This window comes from Phaenicophaeus curvirostris, chromosome 1 (genome assembly GCF_032191515.1).
Source record: "Phaenicophaeus curvirostris isolate KB17595 chromosome 1, BPBGC_Pcur_1.0, whole genome shotgun sequence".
In the NCBI taxonomy this organism is placed as follows: Eukaryota; Metazoa; Chordata; class Aves; order Cuculiformes; family Cuculidae; genus Phaenicophaeus; species Phaenicophaeus curvirostris.
The window spans coordinates 7,925,073-7,951,737 of record NC_091392.1 but is presented as its reverse complement, the minus strand read 5'-3'; the positions used below and the strand labels follow the sequence as shown (position 1 = coordinate 7,951,737).

Here is a 26,665-nt window from a genome sequence, read left to right as displayed (position 1 = left end):
TGTCTTTAAACCTATGAAAGTGCACATTTATTGTGTTTTTATTGGAGCATATGTGAGTTTTGGGAATCTCTTAACTGGATATAGTAGTAATGAACATGTTTTTGTTTAGGCTGAGAATAAAGCATGGTAACGATTGGGCCACAATAGGAGCTGCACTGGGGAGAAGTGCTTCATCTGTAAAAGATCGATGTAGATTGATGAAAGATACCTGCAACACAGGTGAGGTAAATGCTGGTGTCAGTAATGGGTATTCTAGTTGGCCTCTGTCACCTTTGCCTCCATCAGTGGTGGCTTTAGGGATGTGTAACGCTGAACTTGGAATGAGGAACTCACAGTGTGAAATCTGAGGACTTTTTTAGAACCTATTTGGTATAGGTTTCTCCAGTTTTCCTTCTTAAAGATCAGAACATTCAGTTTATTTTTGCAGTCAGTTATCCATCATATGTTTATGCCACTGGAGCATGTTTTATTGAGATGGATTAAGTAGTACATTCTCCTGTGTTTAACATTTATAAATATACACTGTATATTTGGTGTCAATTAAAAGACAGATGCACTTTAGTGGTAAAGTATTGTTATTTTGTAGTGTATGTATTCAAATGGAAGGAAAATTTAGTCAGCCTTCATGTAATTACCACATACTAAATGATTGCATGGTTAATTTACTTCGATTAATACAAATCAGGTAGCTCAGACCAGTTAGGTTTGATCAGTATTGGTTTGATAAGTTGTGTGTGGCTTCATTCATCTGCAAGAAAAAGAGAAGAGAAAGAAATGTGTCAGTGAAACAATGGAATTATGCATTTGTTAATCAAGAACAGTTACACTATAAATTGTTAGTAAGAGGAACAGTTCTATCTTCTTTGCAAGTCAAGATTTGCATTTGGAATGAGATATTAGGCACTGTAGATAAATTTTCTCTTGTTGTGTTATGGCTTAGAACAGAGGGCACCTGCTGTTGTTAAGTTGGAGGGGATTTCTCTCTTTCAGGAAAGTGGACAGAGAAAGAAGAAAAAAGACTTGCAGAAGTAGTGCATGAGCTAACAAGCACAGAACCAGGTGACATTGTCACACAAGGTGTGTCGTGGGCTGCTGTAGCAGAACGGGTCGGGACACGCTCTGAAAAGCAATGCCGCTCTAAATGGCTCAACTATCTCAACTGGAAACAAAGTGGGGGCACTGAGTGGACCAAGGAAGATGAAATAAATCTGATCTTGAGGTTTGTTATCTTAGTTACCTTTCAAGGTTTGTAATACATGATGCTAGCAGGATTCCGTATGTGTCCCTTTTGCTGGTTTTTTAGACACTAAAAACTCTAGAATCCTCCAAAAATCACTGCTGTGTTTACAGTTCCCAGAGATTTATTATTGAACGTATTTTTTGTTTTTTGTTTTTTTAGTGAATGTTAGTGTTCGTGAAAGGTGTCAGATTGAAAAGCCTGGAGACTGAAGTCTTCTTTATTCCACAGAAAAGGTACAGCACAGGCAGCGACCGTGCAAGCTTCCCACACGTTGCCCCACCAATGCGCTTTAACCCTTAACTGGAGGGTAGTTCAGTCTCCCTGCCCGTTCAGTCCTTGGCCTCTCTGCTGAGATGACCAACAAGGGTCAAGTGTGGTGGTGGTTTCTGTGATGTGGACGTCTTGTCTACAAAGAACTAAACCGAGACTGCAAATTAATTTCATGTAGGCCACCAAACACTGATTGGATATCAGCATCTTTGACTACGTTTGAACTGGCAACCTGGTAGTTACTTTGGAAATATTTTGCTTTCTCCAGTCCTTCTCCCATTTTGAATGCCTTTAACTCAGACTTTTTAGCCAGTGGATTTTTACGGGTTGATAGTTTTGGGTGGGAATAAAAAGCCAAGACATACAGTGAATCTAAATGTTATTTACAGAGCAATATTCACTAATTCACTGACACTGTTGACTTGAACTCAAAATGAGGAACCTGATTCCACATTTCAGAATGTGCTGGTTATCTGGTTATAATTCTTAATACCTCTATGCAAATGTTATCTATTTCGGTCTGCCCAGATATCCTTAGCTCATCCTATAAGGTTCTTTGGTTGATTTTGGTAGCCTTTTTCTTTTTTTTCCTTTTTTTGTGTTGTGGGGTTTTGTTTGGTTTTGGGTTGTTTTGTCTTTTTTTAGCTAACAAGAATATTCAGTGCTGTTTCTTGCTTTGTGAAGAGAACTTTTCTTAACTTTCACAAAAATCTTTTCCCTCTCACTGTTCACCTCTCTTTCATATGCTCCAGGTACAGATGAGCTGGAGGCAATTCAGAGATGTTTATAGTATTCAAACAGATTCTGGTAGAATCGAATGTGTGCCTAACATCTGCCAAAATTATGTGAAGATTATCTCTTGCCTGGAGAGCCTGATGGGATGGATTTATAAGGAACTGTTTAGTACTGTAGTTAACTTCATCTACTTTGGCTAAGAAGCATCTGAGAGGAGGCAAAAATCTATGCTAAGGACTGATGAGTGTTACTTAGGAGAAAACAGAAGTAAAGATCGTAACATGAAATTAATTAAGTGAAAGTTCAGAGTGAATCTCAGGAAGTATTTCCTGCCTTGGAAATATGTTTGGGGAGTGGTTTTCCAAAGAGAAAAGATGCAAGTACCATCATTTGGAATGCTTCACAATAAACTGATCAAACACCTAATGTATATGTCAATAAGGAGAATAAACCTGCATGGCAAGGAGATGGACTGGATCATCTAACAGGTCTAGTCCATCTTCTGTTGTTTATGATTCTGCTTGACCTCTGGCAGCGTGGAGCCTTGGAAGCCTATGTCGATTCATGAGCTCTGGTGGACTATTCACTAGCATGCCATTTTGCTGCTGTTATGTGTGACAAGACCGGAGATGTGCAACACCCCTTCCAGTCTGGAGGGTAGTTTCTAACAGGTAAATATTTTCTGTATCCTGCCAGGATAGCGGAACTTGAAGTTTCTGATGAAAATGACATCAATTGGGATTTACTAGCTGAAGGATGGAGTAGTGTCCGCTCACCACAGTGGCTTCGGAGTAAATGGTGGACCATTAAAAGACAGATTGCAAACCACAAAGATGTTTCCTTCCCTGGTAATGTACTGTTTGCACACTTCTCTTCTGAAAGCTCCTTTCACAAATCTCGAAGGAATAGGGCTGCCCTTTATTGTCTACTTATAGCATTGCTGGCCAAAGAGCACATTGCTGCTTTGGTTACTGGCCCCTTGGAACTGCTGGCTGAATTCCTCCTGCAAGCAGTCCCTAAGTGCTTCAGTTGAAACAAGCCAAGCTGATGTATGCAAGCAAACAGTAGATTTTGCCAGCTCCCCTCACTCAGGCTAAAGTGATAACATGTATATAAGCAGCTCAGTTGGCAGATCTCAGATGATCTTTGCTAAGGAGGGCAGTGACCTCTTCAGGGTAGGAGAGTATGATAGTATCTGCAGCATAACAGTATCATCTCAGGTTAGATCTGTTACCTTTAAAATGTTAAAATGTAATCTGTGTATTGTGCTGAACCTTGACCATAGAAAAGTACTGCTTGCTGCATAGTGAAAAAGAAAGGAGGAATCAGGGTTATAAAACTCCACAAATTACATCTCTCATAGCTCTCATTATTGGTTGGAGGAACTAACATCTGAGCCAAAGGGTATTTCAGTCTCTGTGGCCTTTCATTCAGTCCTCCTTTTCTTTGTCTTGGGGAGAGGGAAAAAAAAAAGTCAGATTAGTCACGTCGTAATGAAAGGTGTAATTTAATGGACACTTTCACTGTGGTCATCACTGTAGTTATATATTAGTCATGCCTGGAGACTGCTGAGAGAGTAGCCCTGTTGTGCTTAATATGATTTAAACCATATGCTAGCAGACAGTTGTTGCATCAAATAATATGTAATCTAAATATGTCGCTGAATCAACAGGATCCACTCTTTCCCTAGACAAAAAGCCATGCTGTCACAAGTAGGAGATTTATAATGTTTGCTGTATTGAAGGCTAGGAAAGCAGAGGCCTCAACTTTATGACCTCATGTATGTCTGCTGCCTCCTTAGTGGGACCGAAATGATCATAGGGAAGAAAGGTGGGCAGTTTCGTTGAAGCAATGGGCCACTTCATGCACAGATGAAGAATTGTAGTATAGCCACTGCTAGTTTAATTCTCTCTTGCTTACTATTTCTGGTGACACTTCTGTCAGCCGCTTGAACAAATCTGCTTTTGAGTTTTGTAAGACTGAAGGGTTTGTTTCTCATAGCAGAATTGCACAACTAGGGATTGCACTTGATTGTAGCCTGGGGATACACCATCTGTGTGTGAGCCTTTTTTTCTCCCCCCCTAGTCATTCTAAACTGTCTAGGTTCCTTGAGAAAATCAAGTTCACTCCAGTAGTTGACTCCAAATGTATTTTATGGATATGCTAAATTTCTAGGTGATACAGGTGAACTGTTTAAGTTCCAAATTCAGAAGGATTTTGGTTGTTTTATCATCTTGGATAATTATCATGTGCAGCATTTCAAATGTGTTTCTTCAACATGGTTTAGCATGAGTATTCTTTCTCTCAGTGTTGATAAAGGGTCTTAAACAACTCCATGAGAACCAAAAAAACAATCCAGGACACCAGCTTTCGGAGAACAAATCTGGAAGTGGATTACCAAACACTAATTCCAGTTCAGGAGTTCAGCACGTGCAGATTCGAGTGGCTCGCTTAGAGGAGAGTGCAGGCAACACACCAAGCCCTGTGGCAGCTTTGCAGATTCCAGTCCAGATTACACATGTCTGTAAGTAACTGTAATGAACAACATTGTCCTCTAACGAAATGTAAAGCTTCCTTATGTTAGGATGGTGAAGGAGGAGAATTTCATTAATTCTTCTTTGGTCTTGCCATAACTTCAGGTTAAGGATTTCTGGATTCCATACGCCTGTTTCTAAATTTGTTGGCAGACATAGATGTTAATGTGCCAACAGTATTAAGAAACCTGCAATTGGAACACCTGAATGTGGGGTTTTAAATGTCTGTCTGCATGCACACGCACAAGAGTTTGCCATATAGTGTATTCTTTGAAAAGGGCTCACTACACAGGCTTCCTACTGGAGATTGAGAATGTATGTTTATTCCTTAAATTTCTTCTGGTAGGTCTTCTGTAGAGCAATGAACATTATGTGCAATGTCTCCTTTTGTATAATATATACGCCACTGTGCCTAATTTCTGGTGAAGGACACTTCAGCAGGAAAGTATGTAATGCTTTTTCTAGTCCTGCAATGAGGGTAGATTGCGATTAGACATTAGGAAGAAATTTTTTACTGTGAAATTTTTTAAGGTGGTGAGACACTGTCGACAGGTTACCCAGAGAAGTTGTAGATGCCCCATCCCAGCGGGTGTTCTAAGGCCAGGTTGGATGGGCCCTTGAGCAGCCTTTTCTAAGTGGGAGGTATCCCTGATCATGGTGGGGGGGTTGTAACTGGATGATCTTTAAGGTCCCTTCCAACTCAAACCGTTCTGTGATTCTGTTTTATTCCTAGGCAGAGATACTCTGGAAATTATTAGTTGCTAAGTCACACTGATGTTCACCTAATGATTTGCTCTAACCCCTCTATGTTTTAAGTTGGCACTTCCCATCCTCTGAAGGATGAACTTTGCTCATTACCAAACAGCTAATACCAGGTCCACTTTGATTGTAGTGCTTATTATTTGGGTTTGTAACCGATATTTTTAACAGTCACTCTAATCCAGCCACGCCATAGGCAGTCTGTCATCTCCACTGCTGCTATTTGATGGAAGGCTCATGGTTCCAAAGGGGTAATTTCTATAAGCCTTATGAACATAACTGGCTAGGTAACAGGCAACACTTTACAGATGCCTGCTCCTGGATGCCAGGAAATTTGCAGCAGGAAACCTTGAACATGCCACTACAACAATAAAAGCTTCAAAAATCGGAGTTTGCACCTTCTTAAGAGACCAAAATTAGCCTACTTAGAACTGGAGTGTGAGATGGCCAACTTTTCAGTCCTTGGAGTACTGCTGTTGCCATGTTGGTCTTTTGCCTTTTCAAAAATATTTATGGAATTACTGGATAATCCCAGACAAAGTATTAATTTGCTTCCGTCTTTCTGGAACTTGTGAGTTTTTAGCAAGAAGTAAAAGTCATGATTACGGTTCTGAATAGGTTTTTTGATACTTGATAAAACTTTGGGTACGAGCTGTTTAGACATGGTAGTCTTGAAATGTCTGATACGTAATGTTTTTTTATAAAATCAAATATGTTTTTAATGCTTCTCATAGGTATTTTAAGAATTAATGGAGATAATTGCATAAATAATTACAGACTTGTAAGAATACTTATGACTTCTATACACTGCAGTCATAACACATAGAGTAGCCAAATATCTTGGGGAGCATCTGATGTTTCATCAGTAGTGGACATGCTGTGGAGGGCAGAAAAGGATAAAAATATTTTTTTTAAAAGGGGGTCTATGGGAAATTTAGCAATATTGAACCTGACACCACTTTAAAGCAAGTAATATATGATGCAAAGGGTACTGTGACAGCAGAACCTCTTAAAAATCTTATTACAGAAAGTAATTAGATCATGTCAGATTAACTTTATTTGTGCTTTTATCCCTGTGTTTTAAAACCACAATGTTGTTCTTTTGCATTTTTGGATTGTAGAATGCCCTCTTTAAATAGTATTGTGTCTTGAGTAGCAATTAGAGACCCTTGTCATTAGGATTGCAGCCAGTTTTCTTTTTCTTACTACTGAAATTAACAGTACCCTGCTATGTAGTAATTATAGTATGTTATGCTCTCTACAGGGCTGAAGCATTTTGGTTTACATACTTTCCTTTTCTTTTTTTTCTTCATTTTGCAGCCTCAACCGATTCCCCTGCTGCTACTGTTGATTCTGAGACAATAACACTAAACAGTGGAACACTACAGACCTTTGAAATTCTTCCAGTAAGTAACAGAGAACTGGCTTTGATACCGTGTTTTTTGTGTTTTTTCTTGTCAGCAAAGCTACTTCTTAGACCACAGAACTGTGCATTTCCCAGAACAGTTCTCAAGTGGAAAGAGGAAGTTAAGAGATCTAAAACTTTAAAGTTCATAGCAAAATATATTTCCAAAGGTCTAATTAATTAGGGCTGTGGAGTAAAATGTGAATTACAGTTAAATGCATTAAATCTGTCTTAATACCTTAGTGCTGTGAAGTTTAATACCTTAGTGCTCATGGTTTTATTTGAAATCCAACGTAATGGAGCCAAAGGAAGCTCCCAACAAGTAAAGATTCTCTCAGTTCCCTTGTACTGTAATTCATAGCACAGTTTCTGTTTCACTTTTTAAGACTAAATTGAATTTATTCTTTCTTACCTGCTGTTGTGCAGCATAGTGCAGTCCTGCTTGACTCTTAGACGTAATATTTGTCTTGGTAGCTAGAGATTAGTTTCTTTCTATTTCTCGAGTGCAGCGTGTTTGTTTTCCAGGGGAGTTAGTTAGCTAGTTTATGTAAATAAGCATGCTCTGGGTGCACCATGTGGTCCAGGAAAGCAATGTATTTGGGTATTAAACTTGTATTGTTTTTTGTAGTCTTTCCATCTCCAGCCAACTGGAACACCAGGTACATACTTACTACAGACCAGCTCAAGCCAAGGCCTTCCCTTAACACTGACGACTAGTCCTACCATGACCCTAACGGCTGCCACTGCTCCAGCCTCCCCAGAACAGATCATAGTTCATGCCTTATCGGTGTGTATTTTGAGCAGTGAAAGGATTGGAGTTTGGGCAGGGGGGAGGGGAAAGAACATAATGCAGGGCCCTGTATTTGCATGTTAAATTTGTAGAGCAGTTCTCAAGTCATAACAATGTTACTTTGCTTAAAACACTGAGAGTGAGAATTTAGTTTTCTATGTTTTTTTTAAAAAGCAACTTCAAGTTGGTTGAAAGCAGCTCAGTAAGCAACTTAGTTCTCGCTGTGGCTGAACATGGTGTCTCCATCTAGTGGCTTCTCCCACCAAAACAAAACACTGATTTCCTGATGGTGCTCTCGCAAACGAGCGTGGGTGTTCACAAAACTTGTGCAGTAGTGACACATTATCGCTTTTATTAGCAGGAGGGATGGGAAAGCAAATTGGAGACTGAATAACAAAAGTGATATAGAAATCAGGAAAAAAAGTCTACAGCAATCCTCACCTGAACAATTGCTTCTGTCTTGTATTACGTATTTACTTTATTTGTGAATTATAGAACAGTTGACACCAAATTGAGTTTACAAATTCAGCATTTAAGGCCACAAAAGGCCAACAGATGATCTGGGCTCTGCTATCATATCTGTAAAACTCTAAATTACGCTTAGTAATGAGTTCTTTGAATCCTTCTGCTGAAAGATTTGAAGGTACTTGGAGGAACGTCTCTAATGTCTTTTGTTTGTGTCTCTTTTTGCAAATACTGCTCACAGCCAGAGCACTTGTTAAATACAAGTGACAATGTCACAGTGCAGTGCCACACGCCAAGTGTCATAATTCGCACCGTTGCTGCTGAAGATATCTCCTCCTCCGTCACTCAGGCAGAACTTAGTGTTGATTCAGACATTCAGTCAGCTGACCTGACGGATCCTCATGATACCCTCGAAACAAATACTTTCCCGGATGATATCCATCAGTCCAAGCTGAGTGACGAAGAGCCATCAGCCTACAGTGAAGATGATGCCTCCAAATTCAACAGCAGGAATAGTAGTGAACTGATGGATGGAGTCATGGTAAGGACTGAGGAAGAGATTTCAGATGCCAGCCTGAAACAGGAAGAAGATTCTCACTCTGATTTACCCAGCGCTTACGTTACAGAGGTAAGGGAGTGCATAATGCTTCATATTTTCCTAACTGCTGCAGGGAGAATGATTTCATTGCAACTTTTACCCTTTATGTTGAGCTATTTGCGTGATTATGTCAGTGATTTCATGTGCATCATAGTTCTAAGAGCATTTTGTTCAGATCCTCTATCCTTGAGCTTTGTTATTAGTATGTTATGTTTACATAAGTGATAGGATTTAATTTGGAAGAAAGGCTTATATTTTACTTCACCTGGAGCATCAAATACCTCACTGGCTGTGGAGTTGCTTCACTACTCAGAGTGCTTTTTGCACGACAACTGTGGAAAGCAGGAATATTAGTGTCACCACACGGTTGCCTTAGTCCAATTACTATTATTTGATGCTGTCACTTTAAACTAGGCTGTTAATTGTCCAACACGCATACTTTACAGGTAGATAGAGTGCTGAGGAAGGGGGATGAGGTATTTAGCTTTTGTTCTATGAATATACTGACATATTTCTAGGGGCATGTTATAAAGAAGGTAATTATCTTCAGTGAGTGGAAAATAACCTCTTTTCTTAGAAGCTTGATTAGGTTAGGCTGTAGCAAGTTATGAGTTAGATTCAAATACTCCATCCTGTTCTCTAAAATTGCTTTACAGTTGCTGTAGTTCTACTTTATCAGTCTTGAAAATCCATTGTTGGTATGCTTGGACTGTGTTAGGCTTTGTCTTTGAAGAAGTCAATAGACAGTACTTATCCATTATGCTTTTACAAAGAGGAGGACCTCTGTGTGTCTCAGCAGTCTGCTACTGCCTAACTGTTTGCATCTTGAACACATCTAAAGCTGGGGTTTATTCTCCCATTTTATTGCTTGTCTCATGGTTGACATAGTCGTGATGAGCTTTAGAGGTCTTTTTCCAACTTTAATGATTCTGTGATTCTAATTAAGCTTTGTAGAAATTGCGTATTGCTAGCAGGATATAAAGAGATACTAAAGTTGTTTTTTTCTATACAGAAAAGCAAATGAGTTTGTAATTCTAATTTGCCTTACTCTAGTCAGATTCAAGTTTGATGTCTGTTTAAATTCTAGGAAATTAGTAACTTTGCACAGATAGTTCACTTAGAAAGAGATAACTCAATTTTGCTTTCTTAAGTCAGTGTTATATTTATGCATTTGCTGGTGCTGTCACTACAGGTGTGAGTAGTGGGAAGCAGGGAGCCATGCTGCAGGATTCTATTATTTCTGGCTGGGAAAGGCGCCCATTTGCCACAATGGCTTCTTTAGTTTTTCACGCCTCCTTTTCCCAGTTTCAAGCCTTGCACCATACTGCTTATTGTGGGTGCATTCAGCTGTGCTCTCTGCAGAAGGCGGCCCTTGCAGGTCAGGCGTTCTGTGCCTTGCATGAATGGGTACACGTTAGAACCAAGTCTCACTGAGCTGCAGCACAGGTAGTCAGCTCCTCTTCAGCAGCACCAGGGAAGGGGTTTTCAGGCAGTTGCTTTTGCAAAAATATTGTGTAACTATGTAGGGAAACGTGTTTTTCTACAAAACTACATGGAGGCACTTGAGGATCTTTGTGAACAGAGGGTGCTGTAGGCTCTCCTGAACACTTCCTGCTGCCTTTGTAAACGAGGGTAAAACCTTCCATTCTGGCAGCAGCATTTGCAGACATCCTGCATCAGTGATTCCTGAAGCGTGAACAAACCTTAGGCATGTTACACTTGAAAAAAAAAAAAACCAAAATCCACATATCTTTGCTTATTCTTGCAGTACTATCTAAGATGTCTTTTTCACTGTGTTGGCCGAATCAGGAGTCCACTGGAGTGTGCTGTGACCCTGAGTAAGCCTCACTGCCATTTCGGTGCTAGCACTGCAAAAGAAGGTAGAGGCAGCAGGAGCAGCAGCTGTTATGGAACTGAAAGAGGGTGGGGGTATTGACAGTTTGTCAAGGATACATTGAAGGAATCATTGTCTTGCCAACTTTTTGATACAATAATTAAGAGGAACAGCTGAGAGAGCTGGGGTTGTTTAGCCTGGAAAAGAGGAGGCTGAGGGGAGACCTCATTGCTCTCTACAACTACCTGAAAGGAGGTTGTAGAGAGGAGGGTGCTGGCCTCTTCTCCCAAGTGACAGGGGACAGGACGAGAGGAAATGGCCTCAAGCTCCGCCAGGGGAGGTTTAGGCTGGACATTAGGAAAAAATTTTTTACAGAAAGTCATTGGGCACTGGAACAGGCTGCCCAGGGAGGTGGTTGATTCACCTCCCCTGGAGGTGTTTAAGGCACGAGTGGACAAGGTGCTAAGGGGCATGGTTTAGTGTTTGATAGGAATGGTTGGACTCGATGATCCAGTGGGTCTCTTCCAACCTGGTTATTCTGTGATTCTATGATTCTGTGAATAAAGCTCAGCTAAGAAAGTCTGGAGCCACCTTACAGTCAGCAAGTTACAGGGCAAGCAAGGCACAGCAATTAAAATGGGTGGTTTGAGCTCTGTGCGTAGTTAAAACTTGACACAGAAGCAGGATTTGTGAAGCTAAGTGTCAAGTTCAAGTAAAGCTGTTGCCTTTGTGGAGCTGTAAGTGCTGTACAGGTATTGGTCAGTATCTCAGAATACAGATAGTGAGCAGTGGGAAAGCATAATTGTTCATCTTTAGAGACAAAATGTTTGGCACCCAAGAGAACATATTATCACTACCTTGCAGCCTCCCTTTTCCTCTCCCCCACCTTCATACTCCTCACAGGGTAGAATTCTCATTTTGCTTTTAGATGCCTGCCCTAGGATAATACATGCCCTATAAATGCTGAAGTAAACTAGCTCAGATGCTGACAGTTGAATATAACAAGATAAAATTAATCCAGGGAGTCTGTTGCTTATTATGGAGTATTGCTGACCAAAGCAGGCTTTCTGTTTATGCTACCACGAATACAATCTGATGTCCTGTTGTTTTGTGTTGTGCAGGACCTGGGTTCTCCAACAATAGAAGAACAAGTTGATCAGCCTACAATAGATGATGAGACTGTGCTTATTGTTCCTTCTTCTCACAGTTTTATCCAGGCGACAGATGATATAGACAGTGAATCAGTCTTGCCTCTGACAACTCTAACAGGTATGTCAGTCCATTCATTTGGCTGATGCAGCAGCTACAATTCATTAAAGCAGTATGGCAATCTTGCGTTCTGTAAACAGCGCTTTATAGATCTTTGCTTTCCTTTTAAATAGTTTTCCATGTCATTACTACGAAACTTCAGCAAACTGGTTACCCCACGTATATCAGTAGAAGAAAATTCTACTTAACCTTATGTGAAAAGCATTGGAACAGCAGCTGCTTCACTTGCTGAGCTGTTTCCATCACCCTTGAGCTTTGAATTTGTACACCTAGGCTAATGAGTAACTTTTTGTTTAGCGTGCATTTCTTCATGCCTGGTGCTTGAATGAAAGTTGTTTCTAATTTGAAAGAAGAACAGAGGCATCAGAAATGCACTTGACGCCTTTCGTGGTGGAAGGCTGGGCTGTTTGTGGGGAGTGTTTGCACTGCACTCACCTGGAAGGTCTTGCTGCCTTGTGCAAGGCTTCCCAATGCCAAGAGTCATCTCAGGCTTGGAAGCCACGCAGATACATTGTCCCACTGCTGCACCTAACAAATACTCCTTTCCAGAGGCAGGGCCGTCAGAGGGTCAGGACTAGGCCTGATACAGTAATACCTGATGAATCCAAATGGGAGTCACCGGTTGCATCAATCAAGCTTACACTGAAACTAGAAATTAAGAACTGACTAGTTTGAGCAACAGTCTGCATTTTGTATCTCTTAAGAGTGTGCTTTATGTCTTGTTATAAGGGAACAGTAAATAAGTATTGTTTCTCTTGACAGATCCCATTCTACAGCATCACGGGGATGGCTCACACATTATCGGCTCATCACTTGGCAGTCCTGACTCAGAAGATTCAAAAGATGTTGAGGATTTAGTGAGCTGTCACTGAGAAGCAGTCATCGTGTTCATTTTCTATTGACTATGTTTGCATTGTGAAGTTAGTTACAGCCCTGTGCCACACTTCCAAAGACAGTAGTCAGTCCGTGTCTTTAAAGAGAAACTTCCAGTTTGCAATGACTACCGTGCACTTTCTCTGCTCAGGCTATTTACCTCATTTGTAAAGGGTTACAGAGCAGCCAACCGAAGCCTGATGTACGACGTCTCAGCCAGGGTGTTGCTGTGTCTTAAAGAATCTGTTGCAGTGCTCACTGCTGGGATCCACACGGTCGATTCTGATCTGACTTGTTACCCGTGTGCCGAGTTGCACATCTGGGAAACTGGACAGGAGTCAAGGATTGTGGACTGTAGCCTCTTAGTGCTGCAGCAGGAATTAGTTTGCACATGTTTCATGAAGAATGGGTGAGGACTGCTGCACTTACTGACTCTTGTAATACATAGAGTAAGAGACTGTTACATTTCAGGAAGAAATGTATTCCATCAAAGACTTCAGGGAGCATGGGCAGCGTCGTGAAGGAGTGGTCTGTATTCCCATCTCATCTGGCTGTTAGTATGTCTGCGGCATAGGAAGAAGACACAGGTGCTTATGGGACTTGCCTGATTTGCTTGTTCCTGAGGAGTCCGTTGCTGGCAACGGACACAGCTCAGAAAGATCACTTGTGGAATTTTTTAATGTTATTTTTTTATTTTGCCTTTCTTTCATCACTACAGCAAGCTGAATAAAAAGGGAAGGGCTATGAGAAAGGGAAGCTACTGGGACCTACCAGCCTCCCCCCACAAGCTTGTAGCTGCTTTGAAGATTGTTGAGAGTAGGCTGGAACATTTGCCTCTCTCCTGTTTACGTGACACTACCAGCCACCTCTCCAGAGGTGATTTGTGCGCAAGTTAGTAGCTGGGGGGGTGGGGTAGAGGTGGCAAAGGCTTGGAGAAATCTCTGTAGGAGAATTTGGGCATCAGGCCCCGAGGCAAAGGAAGAGCCAAGTAATTCCTACACGCAAGGGTTGAAACAGACACTAGGCTGAGCAACAGCCTGTTAGCTAGGGATGGAGAGAAAAAGCTATAGAAACTAAAGACTTGTGTATAAATTATTTTATTTATTTCTGTAATTAGCTCTTCATAATCAAGAGTTGGTCTTTTTCAGTCTGTGGTTTTGTTAATGTGAAAAATAAGTTGTAGTTTCAAATGGTTGCCTAGGGAACAGAAATAATTGTATATTCAGTTTAAACGAAATAAAGAGTATTTGTCTTACGTAACTGTAAGATGCCATTTATTTATACTGCTACAGATCCTTGCAATGCTGCAGTTTTTGTACAGTAATAAAAAATGCAGTTTTTTCCAAAATGAAAAAGCTTGTGCCATTCTGAAACATCAGTACAACTGGAATGCTCATTAAGTGCAACAGTAGCTCTTCAAAAAAAAGCAGAATATCACATCTTATGGCAATAATTCTCCCCAACAAGAGGGACATTACATATACATTTACATGAAAATCATGTACTGGTTTAGCCTTGCACAACCCATTTCTTTTCTCTCAGGCAGATAGTCCTCACTGAAATGTCTCGAGCAGAGCTGAGAGCTGAGCTGAAGTAGCATCATCGCTGGGTATTTCCAGTGTCCATCATTTACCTACTTCATGGAAGTACAGGTTGGCACATATGCATAACATGACGATAGAAAATAATATATAGTAAATTAGGTTCCTAAATTTAGGTTCCAGGTCTCCTTGTCGATACCAGTAGATCTAGAAGAGAGAAGGGGTTCATATTAAAAGGCCAGGTACCTCTTATGAGGAAACTTTCTATAGAAACTGAACTGGCAGCTTCTAGAAGTTGGTTTGTTGGTCATTTTGTTTTGTTTTGGGTTTTCTTTCCTGTAAAACAACACAGCTTCATCTGATCAGAGAAGATCTGGTGTGGAGTTCAGCTACTTTTCTTAGCAATTAAGAAATACGACCTCTATTTTCTTAGCATGCTTGTGGAATACAAGCAAGAATTTGGCAAGGTGTTTCTTCTGAAAACAAGGCTGTTTGTGAAACCAGGGTGCCAGGTTAGTTATGAAGACATGGGTTATTGTATCAGCTTTGATGAAGAGGATGAGTGGTTTGTTTTTTAAGGATTCAGAACTGGTTGATCAGGGCAAACATCGGGTTTCGCACCACACAATCTGCTTTGGGCAGTCTCCTGGCTACCAGCCATAGAACCAGGAACTGGTGCTGACTGGGCAATGCAGAACAACTTCCCAGCTTGCTCAGCTCGGGGAAGGAGAATGCTCCAAGTGTGAAAAGCTACAGCAGAGCAAGGAGCCACTGGTGTCCCTGCCCATGGCAGGGGGTGGTACTAGATGATCTTTGAAGGTCCCTTACAACCCAAACCATGCTACGAACTCTGACCTGCTAGTTCGCTTTGCCAGTGATCAGGACCAACTCTCCTGGGATGCCACAACTCTTGAGTAGAGGAACCTCGGCTGCTACCCAGATTAAATGCTACTGGCTGTAGCTCTTGGCACAGGAGCTCATCCCCTCTGCATCTGCAAGGTCAGTGATGTCTGCAAGTGCTTTGCTCCTCCCGTAGTTTTATGCAGCACAATCCATCTCTGTGTTCTCATCTCACTGCTCTGCTCTGCACTTTCCTACTTTGTCTCCAGTGGCAGCTACAGGTGGCATCGTCATGGAGGTGACATGTCTGACATCACAACTAGTCTGTGGAAGTTGACTTAGTTCACACATTTTCAGTAGATATGAAACCACTTACTACTCTTTCATTGCCAACTGGTTTTATGGAGGCAGGAAAGCTTTTCTAAGAGAGTGCAAAAAAGAAGGCAGTACCACATAAAACAGATTTTATTTAAATTTCATCCTCAGTCATACACTCAAAAGCCTGCACAGCAAAGGTGGTGGTACTTACAAGTATGGCAGCAGAAATGCAACACAAGGAGATGCAGAAAGCAAAAAATACATTCACAGGTTTTGGAGGTAGTTGCGGGAAGACAAAAGCACTGATTAGAGTGACCTGTATGGAGGAAAACAAAGAGGAAGACTTAGCTCCTTTCAGAGCTGCTGTAAGAAAGGCTCTCCCTGTCTGCTGGCAAACCACAGCGCTCGTGTCCAGCTCTGCACACCCGTCCCTGCTCTTTAAATCCCACCATGTGAAAAGCTGGAGGGAAATGAAAACAACTAGAGGAAACCTGCCTTGGCACAACTGCAGTCTTAGGGGGTGGGGGAAAAACAATGATTGAAAACTTGGCTGCTCTGGCTCGTTGCTGGAAGGCATCCTCCAAACACCCAGGGAGCCAGCAGGCACGGGTGTGCAGAGCATCCCTTCAGCCAAGCTTTCCACCAGCCGGCACCTTGGCTGTCCTAGTGCCTCCTTGCACCTCAGCTTGCAAACAATGCTGCGGGCATGGAGCACCAACTGATGCTCTCCAGTCACAATAGTGTTAGGTTTATCTTTAAAGCTTGTGGAAAGCGCAGCCTGGGACAAAGTGACTTTGGAAAAACTCCCATGATCTATAAACAGAGGGAAATGTCATAAATAAAAGGAAATCTAGAGAAGTAAACGAGTTCTCCTGTGTTATAAGGACTTGGCCATCTCACCCAGCCTCACTTTCAGGGGACAGACAATCTCCCCTCAGCCTTGGGGCTTCTTATTGCACAGCCAGACCTTAAATCATGGCTGGAAGAAAGGTATTCTCCGTCCCCTGTTGTCAAAGAACTTCACAAGAGAGTTGCACCCCAAAGCGACTACCTGAGCTCCAAACCACAGCCTGTTCAGTCAGGGAAATTTCACTGCCCATTTTGGGGAAGAGCTCTGCTTTTCACCCCGTCACTTAAGAGAGGCACAAAATATCACAGAATCACAGAATCACAGAATAACCAGGTTGGAAGAGACCCACCGGATCACCGAGTCCAACCGTTCCTACCAAACACTAAACCATATCCCTCAGCACCTCGTCCACCCGTGCCTTAAACACCTCCAGGGAAGGTGACTCAACCACCTCCCTGGGCAGCCTGTTCCAGTGCCCAATGACCCTTTCTGTAAAGAATTTTTTCCTAACGTCTAGCCTAAACCTCCCCTGGCGGAGCTTGAGGCCATTCCCTCTTGTCCTGTCCCCTGTCACTTGGGAGAAGAGGCCAGCTCCCTCCTCTCCACAACCTCCTTTCAGGTAGTTGTAGAGAGCAATGAGGTCTCCCCTCAGCCTCCTCTTCTCCAGGCTAAACAACCCCAGCTCTCTCAGCCGCTCCTCATAAGGCCTGTTCTCCAGCCCCTTCACCAGCTTTGTTGCTCTTCTCTGGACTCTCTCCAGAGCCTCAACATCCTTCTTGTGGTGAGGGGCCCAGAACTGAACACAGTATTCGAGGAGCGGTCTCACCAGTGCCGAGTACAGAGGGAGGATAACCTCCCTGGACCTGCTGGTCACGCCGTTTCTGATACAAGCCAAGATGCCATTGGCCTTCTTGGCCACCTGGGCACACTGCTGGCTCATATTCAGTCGGCTGTCAACCAACACCCCCAGGTCCCTCTCCTCCAGGCAGCTTTCTAGACAGACTTCTCCTAGTCTGTAGCACTGCACAGGGTTGTCGTGCCCCAAGTGCAGGACCCAGCATTTGGCCTTGTTAAACCTCATGCCATTGGACTCCGCCCAGCGGTCCAGCCTGTTCAGATCCCTTTGCAGAGCCTCCCGACCCTCCAGCAGATCGACACTTCCACCCAGCTTAGTGTCGTCCGCAAACTTGCTAAGGGTGCATTCGATGCCTTCATCCAGGTCATTGATGCAGACATTGAACAGGGCTGGACCCAGCACTGAGCCCTGGGGAACCCCACTTGTCACTGGCAATATGAGATGGGATGGGAGATACTTACTACAAGCAGCAAGGATGTTAAGCCACCAACAACTAGATTGATGACTCTGTCCTGAAAAAGAGAGAGGAGTCACACTCATGCCTTGCCAAAAAAAAACCAAGCCCAAAATGACATAAAACAACCCGGTATAACCAACAACACAGAGAGCACTGCAGCAGCCTGGACCCACATTATCCCCAGGACACCCAGCAGCAGTACTGAGGCTCCCTGGTCAGCTCTGCCCCGCAGGAAAGTTTCCTGTGGCTCCATGGGCCTCAGGGAGGTTGTACTGGCCAAGCACTTGTGCAGTACATTTGCTCTTTCGCAACCGGCTTCTTCACTACATTTAGATCAACTACAGTTGTGCAAACCCTGTTTAATTTTTTTTTTTTAAAGTAGGAATGTGCAGATGGAGGTTGTCAGAAAAAGCTTGTTTTAGCCTCAGGGCCTGAGAGTGAATAGCTTGACGGTGTCTTGGGGGGGAATTTGCGGGCTCCTGGCAATGAGGTGAAGTGTCTGTCCCTCCCCAGATGCTCCCCCATAACACCAACATTCCCAAACGCGCCCCAGGGTGGCCGTGCTTGGATGGACAGATATCCCCCGCTCCTTCTTTCTGCTCCTCCCAACAGTATAAAACATTTAGATGGGAGAAAACAAGCTTTTTGAACCTGGGAAGACACATCCCTCAGTGCTGGCATCGCAATTACACCCTAGATGGTATGGGGACAGGGACCCGCAGTGACACCAGGCTGCATGACTGTGGGCTCAGAGGAGCACCCAGGGCAGGATCCCCAGGCTGACACACTCGCTGGAGCAAGAAATAACTTGATGAAAAGGAGACTATTCCCAACCCCGCCAGGATACCCGCCTCCTGCTTTTCTTCATGGTGCTGCTCTGAGTATAAACATCTGTCCCAGCACTGGAGCAGTCAGGTGTAACACCCCAGATGGCTCGGTCCCCAAATAAAATGCAAGAAGAACAGCAGAGAAGTTGCGCAGAGCGGAAAACCCCAGAACTTCAATTAATTATACTGACAGTCATTAAAGAGTTATGGTTAAAAAAAAGTGAGAAGAGTCATTTGTGAGAGTTGGAGCAGCGAAAGCATCTCATCCAAAAACATTCCAGCCAGCAGGCAGGGCAACCCAGGTTTCCCTCCAACTCGGTCACGCATCCTCCCTCCTCTCCTGACATGGCATTTTGGAAGCTGATTTATAGTGCCTCATGCCTCAGGTTGTGAAGAAGTAACACATGGCAGCAGTGAGGCAGGAGGAAAGAGCAAAGAGGAGGAGGCAAGAGAGCCAAACATGCTCTTGGCTCACAGGAAACCACCAGACCTCACCTGAGGCTCGGTGGAGCTTGGTTGCCCAAGCTTGTGGTTTAGTAATAAGCGGATGCTGCGCCCTGATCATGTTCATCCCAAAGGGAAATGACCACAGCAAGCAAAGCCCTTAAAACCTCTTCTATGTAAATTCCTCTAGGTAAACCTGGACCACTGACGCTCCTACAGCTCAGAGGCCCCAAACCCGGGGCGCACAGCAGTGGGAAGGGAGAAATCACAGAGGTCACCAACACCTCCTGTGCCAGAGGCACAAACCCTTTCTCCTCATCGGTGATTCTGCTCAAAGCGTTGCTGACGCAGCAGCAGCATCAGGTCAGGCTGGACAGGGCTCTGAGCAACCTGATCTCATGCAAAATATGCCTGATTATGGCAGGGCAGTTGGATTAGATGACCTTTAGAGGTCGCTTTCAACCCAAACCATTCCATGATTCTGTGGACAGGATACACCAGCCAGAAACTCAGCCATGATTAGGTTTCTCCTAATTAACTAGAGACTTGGAGGGTGGCAATTTTGACATGGGGAGAATTCACTTGTTTTGCCAGGACAGAGACTGGTCTGTCAGGAGAAAATGATGGGTTGGACTTCGTGGTGCCCACAAAGCAAACCTTTCTGCCTGTTTCATGGGTTGCAGGAGATACCATCCCCCTGGCACGGGGACCTCTCATCTCCAAGCGATAGCAGAGACAGACGGATCGCGTGTGGATGCCAACTTGCAGAGCAGCCTTGCCATGCAGCAGCCAGTCCTGTGGGTCAGGGCATCCTCTTCCCTGCGGTCAAATACACGGTCACTAAAATTTTCCAAATGCGCTACTGGCAGAAGAAGGTATTTCAGGATCTGGGATTAGAGCCACTGATCCTGAAATCCCAGGCTTGTCAAAGCAGCAAGAGGCTGTATTCCCCAGTGCCCGCTGACCCTTCAGCCCCAAGGCAGCTTAGCACAGCAAAAAGGTTAAAAATACACAAGCAGAGGCCGAGACGGCTAAAGGGATTGGGGATGACGGAGCCTTTCACCTCTGCACCGTGTCCGAGCACGCAGCCCAGCCCAGGCAGGCACTCGTGGATACCAGGCACGCAGGAATGGGCTGGCACGAGCCACGTGTCCTACAAGCCACGCCACCCAGATTTTGCAACCAGCACAGCTGATTCAGGGAGGATTTTTCTCCAGTATAACTACATATTATGGTAGCTGCCAGAGGAAAAAAAAAGACAAAAACCAAAGCAACATGCACAACGCAACAGTGAGCATGCAGACTGCTGGAGGTCACCTGTACTGGCTCAGGGTGCTCACATGCAGACATTAACTTATGATACAGCTCGGCAGCACATGATGCGCTGATGGGGATCCCTGTTCAGCCAGCCAGCAGACAAGACACAGCAACCTGTTCACTAGACAAGTGATGAATCCCATGTCTCAGGGTTGCACAAGTTGCATTTCATAACAGAAGGGTTTCTGCCCTCCCCTCCTACACCAGGGAGGGTGTTGCAGAAGCTGGAGGCCCAGGCTGGCTGCAGGGAGCTGCTGTGGCACAGAGGTCTCCCTCCAGCTGCCTCTGGGCGAAGGAGATAAGGTCAGGAAGCATCAAGTCCTTGCAAAGGAGGAGGGCGCAATCCAAGATCATTTGGGTCAGGGTTACTTTGAGCAACAAGGAAACCAAGGCAGCGCTGATGGTGTTCGTGCACCACTGCGCCTGCAGCACAGACTTCAACAGAGCAACAGCTTTGTGCCAGCTTGGTACCTCACGTCCCACAAGTTAGCAGCTTGTGGGTCAAGCCCATGTGGAACAAGCTCCCAGCAGAGGCTTGTTCATGATGGGACAACAGGCTGTTCCCCTGGAAGGTGGGTACCTGGTGGCATCTCTGCAGGTGTGACAGAAAAGCCATTTTTGTGCCTTACATCAGCAAGTCCAGATGGTCAGCAGCGATCGCAGCAGGATGCTAGCCCACTGTAGCCATAGGGGACACCTTAACCCAGTGCCAGGTTAAACTGCAGGGAGTAGCAGACAGTGTATGCTACCCATGAGAAGAGTTGGGCTCAGACCACACTGGCCATGCTCCCCCTGCAAGGCATGTGGAAACGCTGTTGAAGGCTCCTCATTCCCATCTTGGAGCACTCTTGGAGTCTCTTTCTATTGCCTTCTGCTTCCAGCCCACATCAATTAACAACCACGTGGTTATATTTAAACGCTCCCTGTGGCCAGCAGGTCTAGAGAGGTGATCATCCCCCTCTACTCTGCTCTTCTGAGACCGACCTGGAATAGTGTCCTGTTCTGGAATCCTCAACATAAGAAGGATATGGATCTGTTGGAGCAGGTTCAGAGAAGAGCCACAAAGATGATCAGAGGGCCAGAGCACCTCTGCTATGAGGAGAGACTGAGAGAGTTGCGGTTGTTCAGCCTGGAGAAAAGAAGCCTCCAGGGAGACCTTATAGTGACTTTCCAGTACCTGAAGGGGCACTACAAGAAAGGTGGGGAGGGACTTTTTACAAGGGTGTGTATTGATAGGACGAGGGGGAATGGCTTTAAATTGGAAGGGGAAGATTTAAATTAGACATTAGGAAGAAATTCTTCACAATGAAGGCAGTGAGGCACTGGCACAGGTTGCCCAGGGAAGTTGTGGCTGCCCCATCCCTGGAAGCGTTCAAGGCCAGGTTGGATGGGGCCTTGAGCAGCCTGGTCTGATGGGATGTGTCCCTGCCCATGGGAAGGGGGTTGGTACTAGATGATCTTTAAGATCGCTTTGAACCCAAACCATTCTATGATTCCATGATTCTCCTATCACAGAGGAACCCAGGCAACTCCTACTTTCAACTTCTTTTTCAAGAACTCCTGCATCTGAGATGCTCGGTCTCCTCTTTACCACCTTACTTTGCTTTGCATCATCTCACATACACTCGCTGCCAGTGCTGCATCCGTAGTAACCACAGCTGAATCCAGAGCTCTTGGCATTCACCAGCATCGCCTTGCTACACCTTTCCCACCAGAGACCTTTTCAGCACTAACTTGACCCCAGCCTCTGCTCGGCCACTGGCACAGCACAGTGAGCTTGGCAGGAGCAGCTGGATCATGCTCCTGCCTCTCCCCATGGCCTTGTGCCCAGCCCAAGCAGAGGGTCCCGGTTTGCCAGCGCTGACCGTCACTTGCAGAGACCCACAAGCAGAGATAGGGTACAGGCAGATGTGCTTCTCCCAGCAGCCCTCCTCCTATTTTAAAGCAAACTTTAGTTTTACTTTTTTTCCAAGATGGAACACTTCCAGCTCTGGACCTCAGCAGCATCTGTCTCTAAGCAACCCCAGTGAATCATGGAGGAAACCACCCCACACCAGCATCAATGGTCCTTCAACCATCAGACTCAGCTATGGCAGCGAGAGACCATCAGCTGCCACTGGTCCCACACAACAGGTTCCAAAAACACCAGTAAGACCGCAGGGGATGGGGAGGGGGTGGTGTGCAGGACACCGGATCCCCATTTGAGACCAGGAATCGGGATTAGCATTTGATGTTTATTATTTACTACTCTCCTTCAAGAGCAGAACCTCAACCAGAAAGAGATAGGGGGTCAGGGATTGAAGGCTTAATTTGAGCTGGAAAGTTTGGGGTTTACCTGCCAGGATCGCTGCCTGCTCCTGGTTGCCAAAAGTCCCCAACCCTGGAGGCTGCTTCCCAATATCCCACCACGATCCCCACACAGGACACAGTGGGGAAGGTCCCCTCACCTCCAGTGCTCCCCATCAGGGCTGGCACCTGCTGACAGGGAGACCCGTCCCCCCTCAATTCATCTTCTCAGAGGTGCCCCCATCCTCCTCCTATCTCACATCATTCTTTTTCTCCCTCCAAATCTAGCTGCTATCACTTTATTTATGGTTTTAATCAACATTATCATTTTATCTGCATTGGGGGGTTGGGATGTTGCATTTATACAACATACGCTTTCATGAAGAACTCAGCACAATTTCAGCTTGCCCCTCCAAACCCACACAGGGGACAAACCCTGCCATGAACTGCCATCATTCCATGGGAAATGGATGCACATTGCTGGGTAACGCAATTCCCGAGGGATCTCGATGCTGGGCACCCCCAAGGGATCCCCTTTCCCAGCGCAGCCCCTTGAAGCAGCATCAACCCATGCCAAAAGCTCTCTGGCTGAGCGGCTTACGGGGAATTGCCCCCCGAAGTGTTGGCCATGTCAGCCCCCACCGAGGAAAATTAATTAATTACCAGGAAAGCACCAAAAGCAGCCTCCCATCCCCAGCAAAGACACCACCACCCCCAAAGCTGGGTAAGACGCAGCTCAAGGTGCTGCAGCCCTTAGTCCTGCACTGGGGGGGCTGCAGAGCCACAGAGCCCTGGCCGGGGGGACCCTCACCTGGGGGGCTCTGCACCCTGAGCCCCGCTCTTCTGCCTTCCCTGGGGAAGGGGGGCTGGGGGTTATTAGGAACTTTATTTCTTTGGGGGAAGGAGGGTACTGTTTCAGGCGCTTGTTTTTTTCGGGGGAAGGGGTAGTTGCTCAGGGGGGCTGGGGATGTGTGGGGTTTTATTTCAATGTGGGGTTGGTTTTGTTTGTTTGCGGTGGTTTTGATGCATCATTTCTATCCTGTTTCAGGACACCGCGCAGGAGGGGGGTTGTTTTTGGTTTTGGTTTTCTTCTCTTTTTATAATTCTGGCAGTTTGAGGGGTTCCTTTAAGAATCTGGGGGGGCTCCTTTTACATTTTTCCATTGGGGTGCCGCTTCCTTGCCGCTTCATTGATTTTCTACACTGTTTTGCTTTCGGGGGGGGAGCCGTGGAGGCGCTTTCTGATTTTACGGGCGCTTTTTTATCGGTCGGCAGGATTTGTGGCGGGCAGGGGGGGTGGAACGGGATGATCTTTAAGGTCCCTTCCAACCCAAACCATCCTATGCCTCGCAGGATCCTCTCCGTTGCGGTGCTGGGGAAGGAGCCGCTTCGTGTCTGAGGGGGGTGATTGACGCTGGGGGCTCCTGCATTTTCTGCGCTGGGAAAGGGGGGATCTGAGGTGGGGGGGGAGGTAAGGAAGCGGGGGTTCCCCCGGGGGTTCCCCGCAGCGCTTTCCCTCCCCGCCGCAGCCCTTACCCTGGCCGAGGTCTCCCCGAAGAGCGGGCGGTTGTCGGGGCCGCCGGTGCCGTACCCGCGGGCGGAGAAGCCCTCCATGGCGCGGGGGCGCGCCCGCATCCTGCGCCCCCGCCGCTCCGCGCCCGCTGCGCGCCGGGACACGCCCCCCGGGACAGAGACAGGCCTACCGAGGGGACAAGGATACGCCCCCCGAGGGGACAGGGACACGCCTACCTTTGGGGCACGACAACCCTGTGCAGTGCTACAGACTAGGAGAAGTCTGTCTAGAAAGCTGCCTGGAGGAGAGGGACCTGGGGGTGTTGGTTGACAGCGACTGACCATGAGCCAGCAGTGGCCCAGGTGGCCAAGAAGGCCAATGGCATCTTGGCTTGTATCAGAAACGGCGTGACCAGCAGGTCCAGGGAGGTTATTCTCCCTCTGTACTCGGCACTGGTGAGACCGCTCCTCGAATCCTGTGTTCAGATCTGGACCCCTCACCACAAGAAGGATGTTGAGGCTCTGGAGCGAGTCCAGAGAAGAGCAACAAAGCTGGTGAAGGGGCTGGAGAGCAGGCCTTATGAGGAACGGCTGAGGGAGCTGGGGGTGTTTAGCCTGGAGAAGAGGAGGCTGAGGGGAGACCTCATTGCTCTCTACAACTACCTAAGAGGAGGTTGTAGAGAGGAGGGTGCTGGCCTCTTCTCCCAAGTGACAGGGGACAGGACAAGAGGGAATGGCCTCAAGCTCCGCCAGGGGAGGTTTAGGCTAGACATTAGGAAAAAATTCTTCACAGAAAGGGTCATTGGGCACTGGAACAGGCTGCCCAGGGAGGTGGTTGAGTCACCTTCCCTGGAGGTGTTAAAGGCACAGGTGGACGAGGTGCTAAGGGCCATGGTTTAGGAATGGTTGGACTCGATGATCCGGTGGGTCTTTTCCAACCTGGTTATTCTATGATTCTATGATTCTACCGAGGGCACAGGGACAAGCCTCCCGAGGGGACGGGGACAGACCTACCGAGGGAACAGGCCACGCCCTCAGAGGGGCCGGGCCGCGTCACTCGGGTACCAGGCCGCGCCCATGAGACACCAGGCCGCGCCTCTGTGTGTCAGGCCGCGCCTCCCCATATGTCAGGCCACGCCCCCTCGAGCCACCAGGCCTCGCCCCCAAGATGACTGGCCACACCCCCAGGGTACCAGACCACGCCTCTCGTGTACCAGGCCACGCCCACGATGTGTTAGGCCATGCCCCCACAGTGACAGGTCACACCTCTGTGTGTCACCCCTATGTGCGCCAGGCCACGGCCCCGACAAACAGGCCACGCCCTGCAGTGTGCCAGGTCACACCTCCAAGATCCTGGGCCATACCTCCATATGCCTGGCTACGCCCCCATGTACCAGGCCACGCCCCCGCAAGGCCAGGCCTTGCCCTCAATGTGCAAGGCCACACCTCAGTGTGCCAGGCCACGTCCCTTCGTGTGCCAGGCCACGCCCCCAGCAAACAGACCGTGCCCCCGATGTGCCAGGTCAGGCCTCCAAGATGCCCGGCCACACCTCCATGTGTCAGGCCGTGCCCGCTCAGTGTACCAGGCCACATCCCCAGCTACCAGCCCACGCCCCCGAGGTGCCAGTCCGTGCCCCTCATGTACCAGACCTCGACCCCAAGATGCCAGGCCTCACCCCACTGTGTCAGGCCACACCCCTTCATAGACAAGACCATGCCCCAACAGACAGACCACACCCACTATGTGCCAGGTCATGCCCCCGTGTGCCAGGCCACGGCCCCAAGATGTCAGGTCACGCCTCTGCGTGTGAGGCCATGCCCCTCCATATGCCAGACCATGCCCCAGTTACAGGCCGCGCCCCCAATATGCCAGACCATGCCCCTGGTCACGGCTCATAGAATCATAGACTGGTTTGGGTTGGAAAGGACCTTAAGGATCATCCAGTTCCATGCCCTGTCATGGGCAGGGGCATCTCCCGCTGGATCAGGTTGCTCAAAACCTCATCCTGCCTGACCCTGAACACCTCCAGGGATGGGGCAGCCACGACTTCTCTGAGCAACCTGTGCCAGTCACTCATCACCCTGAAAGGAAAAAAAATTCTTCCTAACATCTAATTAAATCTCCTCTCTTTTAGTTTAAAAACATACTCTCTCATCCTAGACCCCCGCTCCTTGATAAAGAGCCCTTCCTCAGCTTTCTTGTAGGCCTCCTTTAAGTTCTGGAAGGTTGCTATAAGGCCTCCCTGGCGCCTTCTCTTCTCCAGGTTGAACAACCCCAACTTTCTCAGCCTGCCCTCGTGTGTGAGGTGCTCCAGCCCTCTGATCATCTTTGTGGCCTCCTCTGGACTCACTCTAACAGATCCGTGTCTTTCCTGTGCTGAGGACTCCAAAGCTGGATGCAATACTCCAGATGAGGTCTCTTGAGAGCAGAGTGTAGGAGCGGAATCATCTCCCTTGACCTTCTGGTTGAACTTCTTGTGATGCAGTCCAGGACACAGTTGACTTTCTGGGCTGCAAGCACACATTGCCAGCTCATGTTGAGCTTCTCATCTACCAACACACCCAAGTCCTTCTCTTCAGGGCTACTCTCAATCAAGAGTCCAATGAAACCAGACACTTTCCTTGTGAAACATTCCAGTTTTAGGA

The 26,665-nt window shown here is 46.4% G+C and overlaps 2 protein-coding genes across 4 annotated transcripts in view; one reads left to right on the top strand and one right to left on the bottom strand.

The window, feature by feature from the left end:
- The window catches only part of DMTF1 (cyclin D binding myb like transcription factor 1), a 29,869-nt gene extending 15,573 nt beyond the window's left edge, over nt 1-14,296 (top strand). The window contains exons 9-17 of one of the 2 annotated variants that reach the window (XM_069874245.1): nt 110-219; nt 991-1,219; nt 2,942-3,093; nt 4,554-4,769; nt 6,859-6,944; nt 7,572-7,730; nt 8,440-8,826; nt 11,752-11,899; nt 12,662-14,296. In XM_069874245.1, coding sequence (XP_069730346.1) covers nt 110-219; nt 991-1,219; nt 2,942-3,093; nt 4,554-4,769; nt 6,859-6,944; nt 7,572-7,730; nt 8,440-8,826; nt 11,752-11,899; nt 12,662-12,771 — 1,597 coding nt within the window. In that variant the 3' untranslated portion in view covers nt 12,772-14,296. The remainder of the gene's footprint in view (nt 1-109; nt 220-990; nt 1,220-2,941; nt 3,094-4,553; nt 4,770-6,858; nt 6,945-7,571; nt 7,731-8,439; nt 8,827-11,751; nt 11,900-12,661) is intronic. The other variant, XM_069874159.1, reaches the window with a different exon arrangement.
- A 62-nt stretch (nt 14,297-14,358) lies between these two features.
- On the bottom strand, nt 14,359-24,169 carry TMEM243 (transmembrane protein 243). Of its 2 annotated transcripts, XM_069874486.1 has the most exons (5): nt 24,044-24,169; nt 17,639-17,689; nt 15,683-15,787; nt 15,530-15,574; nt 14,359-14,520 (listed from the first exon to the last, which is right to left on the bottom strand). In XM_069874486.1, the coding sequence occupies exons 1-5, from the start codon at nt 24,140-24,142 to the stop codon at nt 14,398-14,400; spliced, it is 423 nt and encodes a 140-aa protein (XP_069730587.1). In that variant the 5' UTR covers nt 24,143-24,169; the 3' UTR covers nt 14,359-14,397. The 2 variants fall into 2 exon arrangements, with proteins under 2 accessions (XP_069730587.1, XP_069730667.1); XM_069874566.1 differs by lacking the exon at nt 15,530-15,574.
- Between the last annotated feature and the right edge of the window lie 2,496 nt (nt 24,170-26,665).